This window comes from Prinia subflava, chromosome 23 (genome assembly GCF_021018805.1).
Source record: "Prinia subflava isolate CZ2003 ecotype Zambia chromosome 23, Cam_Psub_1.2, whole genome shotgun sequence".
NCBI lineage: Eukaryota > Metazoa > Chordata > Aves > Passeriformes > Cisticolidae > Prinia > Prinia subflava.
In genome coordinates this window covers 1415905-1425135 of record NC_086269.1, presented here as the reverse complement: position 1 = coordinate 1425135, position 9231 = coordinate 1415905, and the positions used below count along the sequence as shown (strand labels likewise).

Sequence of the window (9231 nt, the reverse complement as noted above, 5' to 3'; positions counted from 1 at the left end):
ATGTATTTTTATATATAAAAATAGTATAAACTACAGCAGTCCAGCTAATACAGCTGAAATGTCTGGTTTCAACACCTGTAAATGTTTAAAAGGATAAAATTTAAGCAGAGTATGGCAGAATACATTGCACTGTCCCAGGACTGTGTTGGAATGCATTTTTCTCATATTTCAGTGGAGGTTTATTCCACATCCTTGATCAAAGGTGCAAAGCAAGAATGTTAAACTACCTGAAAGCCACCCTAGCATCCAGTGCTTCATTATCAATTTCCAGAAAAAAAAAAGAATCACAAAAGGACAATGCCAAGGGGTTTATTCAGCTTTTTATTTTTATGAAAAATGAACACCTGGAGCAATATTATTATTGGGGTGAATTCCAGACTTTGTAAACATCCAGGACTCATTCTGGAATGAGCAGGGCCTGCACATGATCCTTGATTTCCATAAATAATGAGAGTTGAGCAGTCCTTGCAGCAGATTTCTCTCCTATTTCTTACGGCCAAGCTTTGGAGCCTTCTCCAGGCCTTGGATGTATTTCCGAGGTAGCTGATACTCGTCTGCAACACAACCAAGAGCTCACTTCAGGTAAGGAAGAATTAAGGAAGAATCAAAATCTCAGTTTTGCTGCCACCAGCCCAGTTCCAGAATGTTCTTACCGAGCAGCATCTTGGCCAGATGATGGATTTGGTTGCCCTGGATCTGGACCTGGACTCTGTCCTTTGCTCCTGGCGCTGGGCTGATGGTGGCACTGGCCTGGACCTTCTGTTGGAGGGTGTTGGCCACACACTGCGGGTCCAGACCATACAGCTCGAGGTTCTTGATAATTGTGACCTGTGGGGGTTAATAATGATGGGAAATGTCACTGCTGAGGGGTTAATAAAGATGGGAAATATCAGTCCTGAGGGGTTAATAATGATTGGAAATGTCAGTCCTGAGAGGTTAATAATGATTGGAAATATCACTGCTGAGGGGTTAATAAAGATGGGAAATATCAGTCCTGAAGGGTTAACAGTGATTAGAAACATCACTGAGGGGTAAATAATGATTGGAAATATCAGTCCTGAGGGGTTAATAATGACTGGAAATGTCAGTCCTGAGGGGTAAATAATGATTGGAAATATCAGTCCTGAAGGGTTAACAGTGATTAGAAACATCACTGAGGGGTAAATAATTATTGGAAATATCAGTCCTGAGAGGTTAATAATGATTGGAAATATCACTGAGGGGTTAATAAAGATGGGAAATATCAGTCCTGAGGGGTTAATAATGATTGGAAATGTCAGTCCTGAGGGGTTAATAATGATTGCCAAAGCTGCCCCCAGGATCTGGGATCTCATCTGCTCCACCCCTCTCATTGAATTGTCTCTTTTCACCTTCTTGTTGGATGATCTCTGAGCTATGCTGATGTCGATGGGCTCGATGTTTCCTTTTCTCACCACGGGTTCCTGTCCAGAAAACGTCACCTGGTGTAAGGGCTGCAGCCGTTCAAGGCACCTGCACAAGGCAAAAATCTGTGTCAGTCTGGGAGGGATATTGAGAACAAGCACCTGCTCCAAAGGTTGTCCCATTTAAGGTGTGAGATCTCATCTCCTTCCCATTTATCTCCAGGAAATTACAACTCAGGCAGCTCCCACCATGGGGTTTGTGTTGCAGGCAATAAATCTGTGCAGTTCTGGAAGGGATATTGAGGGAACAATCACCTGCTCAAGAGTTCATCCCATTTAAGGTGTGAAATCTCATCCTGTTCTGATTTATCCAACAGGCAGTCGCACAGAATGGCATTCACTTTTACAAAGCTACAAAACAAGAGCACACAGGAGCAAACCAGGTCAAATTTTTTCCTCTAATTTCCTCTAATTTTTTCCTGCCTCTCCTGTGGCAAGCAGGGGAGGAAAATTCCCACCTGTACTCACTTTTTGTTGGTTTCATCAACCAGCTCGTTAGTCTTGACGTAGTTAATGATGACGTTTCTCACCTCACTGCTTGAGAGGATGCTGCCTTTTCTGAAGACAAAGAGAATTTTTCACTCAAGTATTTGGGTGTTGGGTTCTGGCACTAAGAGAGAAACAGCAACTGCAGTTTTGTTGGTCTCTCTCTCCATGTTTTTTGTGCTTACCTGTGTCCAGATTCCTGAAAGAGTGGGATCATTTTTGTGGAGACCCCATAGAGTGGAATGATTTCAGGAGCGTGGTACACTTGTTCTCTGTCTTCACTTTTGCTGTCTTGGGCAGCAGAGACTGAGGAAAACCCTTCAGGCACTGCAAATGCTTTAATGCTGCCACGAGAATTGTTTGGTGTGAGTAAAAGGGATGGAAACAGAGCTGGAAGCAGCAGATCCCAGTCCCTTCCTTCAGAGACTCCCAACTCTTTTAAGGATTGTGATATTCTACGTACTCTGGGTGTCTCCAGTCCACGTCCACGATGCTCTCCACACCTTTGCTCAGCTCCTTCACTTGTAGGATCTTCTGGTGCTGCATGCACTGCAGGAATTTAGAGAACTGGAGGAAGCAACAATCAGAATTGTGGAGTCAGGCATTTGAAACTCCTGCTCTTGTGTTTTGAACTTTTTCTCTTCTTCTGTTTCTTATTAAAATTAATTTAAAAAACCCACTCAATCCAACAGAAAAATCTCACCTTCTTGTAGCTTGATTTCTTTATGTCCAGTTGTTTTCCAGCAGGGCTATAAATGGATTTTTTAAAAGTTCTTTAGTTATGAGTCACCCTTCGTTTCTTCTTAAATCTTGCTACTTATGCTAGAAGTTTCTTAACAGCAGGAATACAAATCACACAGAGAAAGAATTACCCCAAAGAAGCTGATAAATAGAATGTGATGAGTGAAATTAGTGCTGATGTTCTTGTGGGCAGGCAAGCAGCACCTCAGGTGATTAAATCATGCTGAAACCAATTTCAGCCAAATGCAAATCCAGGTCTGGGCAATCCTTACATCCAAGTATTTCATAAAAGGATTGCATTTGATCAAACTAATTGATGGCAGAAGTGAGCATAACCGTAGATAAGAACTGGATTTTTTTACTCAAACCCTTCCTCCTAAATATGCCACAATCTCCACGTTTTAAAGACCAAACCCCAGCATGCAAATCCCATTTCCATCTCCTTCCCACGTACCAGCAGGAGACCATGTGGCTGCCTAGGAATGTGCTGGTGAGCAGAGGGAGGTCTGACTTCTTTACTTTGCATTTTAAGGCATGGAAAAAGCACTGATTAAACAATGCATCCATTTGCTCTGCAGGGAGAGAAGAGAACAGGTAGGCAGTGAGCTATCAGCAAACCAAAGGGGCACGGTTTGGTTTCACTGGGATCCAAAAATACCTTGTGGGGTCCTGCTGTCCTCAGGCTCCTGCTGGTGCTCTGTGCTGGCATCCTCAGCTGGCTCTGCAGCTCTGTTCTCACAGAGCTCCTCCTTCCCCAGCAGCTCACAAGTGTCTCTGTCCTTCAGGCTCAGATCCCCGAGCTCCACGTGCTGCTGTGGCTCCTTCCCCTGCAGCTCCTCCTCGTCTCCAGCCCTCTCCTTTGCAGCAGAGTCCGTTACCAGGGGAGCTAAGGTAGGAGGAGAAGATTTGTCACCATATTCCCTACAAAAGGAAGAAAAAGCAGAACACAGCTTTCCTTTTGCTGCTTTGAACCACAGGACAGATGTCACCCCAAATAAAGGCACCTGCACAGGTCATTTTCTGCAATCTCTGAACTGTCAAATTTACTTTGAACTCATTTTCCTCCATAAATTCTAAATAAAGGTCCCATCTAAGCTGTATACAAATAGCTCAGTAAACTGGCCTGCCAGTTCCATCCTGGTGGGGCACAGACTGGGATTTCAGTCAGCACACGAGGCCTGTTGCACATTTCCCCCAGGCCTGGCAGTTACCCACCAGAGGTGATCCAGGTGAGTGTGCAGCACAGCAAAGCCCTTCCCTTTCATCCCCGCAGCCAGCATCTCCTCCGTGGACATGGTGGCAACTCCAACTGCCACGGGAGCTCTGGGGAAAGGAGGGAATGTCAGAGCAGGACAACACAAACACGCTGTGCTACTGTGTTAGATTGAATTTTACAACGTCCTTGTTCTTTACAAATCGGGGTTTTTTCAAGGATCTACGTATTTTCTGGTTATCCTTCTGATATGTAAGGTTTTCCAAAGAATCCCGAGGGTAAGTGCAGCCTGGATGAAGTGAAGGTGGTGCAGGGACACATTCTTGCTTTTAATAAATTACAGAAGAAATTACATGCACTGCCAGAAGAGACCAGCAGTGAGAGAAAACCACTCCCTCACTCAGAATTTAGCTTTAGCACTCCCTCACTCAGAATTTCCACACAGACACAAAGACAATTGTACAGAATACAATTTTTTTGTTAAAAACATTGGCCCAAACTGGTCTAAAACAACCAATTTACACAGCTTCTCACCTCAGCTCAAACATATCCTAACCCAGAAAATTAAGACTTTTTTCATGCTGTATTTTCCACTGCTGAGGTTGCCAGCGTGTCAAATGCACGGCAACACTTCTGCTTTCACCTCCTCAAAACCCTTCACTTCAGTTTTAGTTTCTGGGCAGGTTCTGGACTGGAGAATCCTCTGTACCTGTTTCCCAGCAGGGTGACAGCACAGAGCGTGCCCCGTCGCACTTGAGGGAGGCCAGACGGTGGCACCACAACTCCTGGCAGCATCAGGTCTGCGGGAAGAATGAAGCGCATCCACTTCTCAATGAAACGCTCAGGCACCGCCTCCTCCGCCCCCCTCCCCTCCCGTTACTCAGCAAAAACACGAGCTGAGCACACGCCAGGGAGAGCAGGATTCTGTATTTCTCCTCCTAAGGCAGCGCTTTTTCCTCGTGGAGTGCGGGATCCAATCCATAAGGTGCTGGGCACATCCCAAAAAGCTGCAGAGGAGTGAGGCTTGCTCAGCTCTGTCAGACTGAGGGGCTGTTTTTAACCAGCTCCCAGCAGAGCTCTTCACTAAAGGCATGGACAGGGAAAGGAAGGAGGAGAAGCATCAGGAATTACCCATTCACTCTCCCCCTTCCCAAAGGAAGGTTATCCCCCAGCAGCTTTTTCCCTGGAGAGAGAACTGCCTCAAAGCTGCCGCTGCTGCTCCATCCCCCCTGAATCTGCCGCATCAGCTGGGAATTCTCAGGGAGCTGCCTCCTTGCTACTCTGAACAGAAACTGCACCCCTGCTTCCTTCTGCTTCCCACACCTGGGATCACCAGACTGGGACGTGAGCAGAGTTTTCCATGTGCAGGTGTGGCCCGATGTCATCAGCAAATGATGCAGCAGCAGCTGCTGTCCCTCACTGCAGCTCTCTGCAGGCTCCTGAGCTGCTCCATGCCTTGGTTCTGCAGGCGTCTCACATTGTTCTCAGCATCCAGGATTTAATGTGGAGGCTGAACAAGATTCTTCCTCTTATTCATTGTCACAACTGTTTTTATCAAGTCTAGAATGAAGTCTGCAACTGCCAGCAGAGCTCCACATGGCTGGGGACAGAAACCACACCAAGGCCTTCATGTGACCACGTAAGCAGCATTAAATTATGTAAATTACCAGGGTATTTGAATTTATGGAAGAGACATCCCAGAACACGCTGCTTTTAGGAACTGAATCTCCTCCAGTGCTCCAGTGTGGTGCCTTTCCTCTCCCTCCTGAGCAGTGGCTCTACCTCTCCCCTGCCTTTGTGGCCATTGTCTCCTTATCTTTGGATCGTGCACAGAGGTAGCCTGGTTGCCAGGGGCGATGAATGACCCGCAGGGCTCTTTCATCAATGTCCTTCCCCATTAACAAGCCTTTTTCCCCAGAACTGGGTCATTACAAATCAACAGCAGGCTCGCTCAGATGTCTACCACAGCTACACACTGAGCACTTTATTTCCCCTCCAAAGCAAACAAAACAGAGACCTGAGTTCCACTTCAGGTGCTGTGTCATGGAAAAACACATCCCTTCCTACGTCAGCACTTCCAGGTGGAGACCAATTGCAGCTGCAATTTAATCTTTTTCTGCTTGAGCAGTTCGGCAATTTAAAGTTGATAATGAGCTGATTCTCCTGAGTCTGAACTGCATCCAAAGCAGGTTCCAGAAAACTCTTTTCCTGTTAGTCTTGATCCATAACGAGGAGGTAGAGGCAGTAACCCGGGCACTCATCTCCAGCCTCACCTGCACAATGCACGGTTTGGCTGACACTGATTGCACTGCAGCTTCCAAAATAAATTTCCTTCTCATCCCCAGGACGAGCTTGTTCACCTGGGCACTGACAGGAAGCAGGGTGGCAGCAGAGGAACTTTCAAAGGGGACAGAGCAATGGCCCGGGCAGTTCTGTGTCCCAGTTCAGGGCTGCTCATCACCCTGAGAAGGGATTTCCAAACCTGAGCCTCCCACACGCAGCAGGTTACTGCATTTAAACAGCTTCACCTACTTTCTTTCATTCACAAACTCTTTTTACAGCTAATTTATTTCCTTTTTAGGACACCACCACAAATTATTTTTGAGTACTCTTTCTTTTTACCCAAAGAATGAGTACAATTAAGGTACAATGTACTCAAATTTCAGGTACATTTTTGCCCCTGTGAAGGAAAACACCTAAAAAGCCCTGAAAGCAACTTGTTTTTGCAGTGCAAAGTGACAAAGTTCTGCTGCTCTTACCTGCTCCTCCTGCAAGTTTCTGTAGCACTGGGGGCCATGTTGCAAAGGCAGGGAGAAGATCTGGGTAGACCCACAGAGTGTACACTGTCCCAAAAGAGAAGGAAATTTAAAAATCCATCATTAAGAAGATTTCTAGCTGTTGTTTCTTTTCATCTTTAAGACCAAACTCTCCTTGGGTAATCATGGAGATTAAGTTTAACTGGACAATAAAACACTTCATTGGATAATAAAGAAATATGCAATCAAAATAATGCCACAATAATTAATTGGGAAGGTATGCAAAGAGGGAGGATTATTCCAGCCCTGTGCCCCCTACCTGTTGGATACAGAACTTTCTCAACTTCAAACAGTATTGGGTTCCTGTGGTTCATGTAAACAGTGACGGCCTCCCCTTTGTGAGCGTTTATTTTGATGACATTGAGCTCCTCCTTGTTTGGAACCAACTCAGCCACTTGTTCAGGGCTCAGGGCGGGGAAAGCTGCTGCCACCTCACTTCGCAGCTTCCTCCTGCAATGAGAAAATCCCAAATGTGTTACAAAGCTATCCCCCAAACTAGTTCCTATATCTGTTACTGTTTTGTTGGCTGTTCCTGAAATTCCCACTTTTTCACAGGAGATAATTTAAGCATTTGTGTCCGGGTTTGCAAATGATGTAAGAACACCATGAAAAGGCCAGACATACTTGCCCTGCTCCTATCTTATTTAAACATCTGCCTTCAGCTTCTGTTTGCTGCCCGTGCCTCTGGTTTGTGCTGTGATTTTAACCTGGGAGTGCCACACTCGCTCTGCCCAGCCTGTCAGCCACAGCTGGAGCAGGGGACAGCAAAATTTCCCCTGTTTTAATTGAAGTTTAAGCCCCAGTGACCAGCACAGGGTTTGTGGTCATTCACAGCAGTGTCCAGTGAACCTGAACAATCAGGAGGTCAGCCCAGCACCGCTGCTCAGGAACATAAAGAATTAGAGAATGACAGATGGTTCGGGTTAAAAGGGACTTTAAATCCGATCCAGGCCCACCCCTGCCATGGCAGGGACACCTTCCACTGTCCCAGGTGGCTCCAAGTGTCCATCCTAGCCTTGGGCACTGCCAGCGATCCAGGGGCAGCCACAGCTGCTCTGGGCACCTGTGCCAGGGCCTGCCCACCCTCACAGGGAACAATTTCTTCCAATATCCAATATAAATCTATCCTCCTCCAGTTTAAAGCTATTCCCCCTACTCCTGTCACTCTATCTCCTTATCCAAACCCCTCTACAGCTCACTTACAGCTAGGCACTAAATGCTGCTATAAATAAACACAGAAGGCTCACTCAGGCCTCGGCATAACATTTCCATTTAACCTGGCTTAATTACGGCAGCATCTTCCAGCGAAACGCACATTGCGTGCTCAGGCCGGGAGTGTTTCACAAGCACGGGGTGAAAGCAGCTACTCATGGGGGCACCGCCGGCAGCCACCGCGACCCCGGGGCCGAGCCCCGCGCGTCCCCCCGGGGCTCCCTGCGGGGTCCCGGCGCGGCACTCACCGGTCCGAGCCCTTGATGCTGGTGTTGGCCCTCACACGGAACGCCCTGGCGAACATGGCGGGCCCGCGCCGTCCCCTCAGCCCGCGGCGGCCGCCATGGCGCCGTCCGCGCCCATAAACCGTCCGGCTGGAAACGGCGCCCGGCCCCGCCGAGCCCCGCGGGCCCCGCCGAGCCCCGCGACCCCCGCCCCGCCGCCCTCAGCGCTTCCCGGTCCCCCTCGCCCGGGTTGGGGACCCCCGCCCCGGCTCCCTGAGGGGTCCCGGTCCCCCTGTCCCGGCTCCTTGAGGGGGTCCCGGTCCCCCTGTCCCGGCTCCCTGAGGGGGTCCCGGTCCCCCTGTCCCGACTCCTTGAGGGGGTCCCGGTCTCCCCACCCCGGCTCCCCGAGGGGGTCTCGCTCCCCCCGCCTGGGTTTGGGGTCCCCCCACGGCGCCCCCCGGGCTCCTCCACACACGAGGGGTTCTCAGAAATGTGGGGTTTCTTTTGTGCTTAAATTTCTGAGCTGTTTTCTCGTTAAGGTGCCCTGGCGGCTGGGCATTCCTGCTGTGATTTATACACTTGCTTGACTGTTCCTGATCGATTTCTAGCTGGAGATTGAGCAGTGTGGGATGGCTGGGAGTTTTATAGGAGTACTGTAGTAATTGCAGCCTTCCCAGGATCAGAGATACCCAGACTGGAAAATCCCTCCAGGATCATCGAGTCCAAGCTGTGCCCGATGCCCACCCTGTCCCCAGCCCAGAGCATTGAGTGCCACATCCATCCCTCCTTGGACACCTCCAGGGATGGGCACTCCAAACCTCCCAAACCCTTTCCATGAGGAAATTCCTGCTGCTGCCCACCCTGAGCCTGCCCTGGCACAGCCTGAGGCCGTTCCCTCTCCTGTTCCTGCTCCCTGGGATGAGATCCCAAATCTCTCTGTCAGGGAGTTGTGCAGAGCCAGAAGCTCACAGACACCACTTGATTTTTATTTTATTAATTTCATAAAGGGAGTAAATACACCTCCTCCACCCCATTAGAGAGCCCTCATGTTCTGAAACGCCACCGATGCATTCAGCTCTGTAACTTCCTCTCTACCA

General features: G+C 48.6%; 1 protein-coding gene across 1 annotated transcript; it reads right to left on the bottom strand.

Moving 5' to 3' along the window:
• Positions 1 to 303: 303 nt before the first annotated feature.
• EIF2D (eukaryotic translation initiation factor 2D) lies at positions 304 to 8316 on the bottom strand. The gene is made up of 15 exons (XM_063418353.1): positions 8159 to 8316; positions 6958 to 7148; positions 6642 to 6725; positions 4592 to 4682; positions 3885 to 3992; positions 3328 to 3590; positions 3124 to 3241; positions 2632 to 2677; positions 2392 to 2495; positions 2114 to 2272; positions 1911 to 2000; positions 1698 to 1793; positions 1371 to 1491; positions 654 to 828; positions 304 to 554 (listed from the first exon to the last, which is right to left on the bottom strand). The coding sequence occupies exons 1-15, from the start codon at positions 8212 to 8214 to the stop codon at positions 484 to 486; spliced, it is 1773 nt and encodes a 590-aa protein (XP_063274423.1). The 5' UTR covers positions 8215 to 8316; the 3' UTR covers positions 304 to 483.
• Between the last annotated feature and the right edge of the window lie 915 nt (positions 8317 to 9231).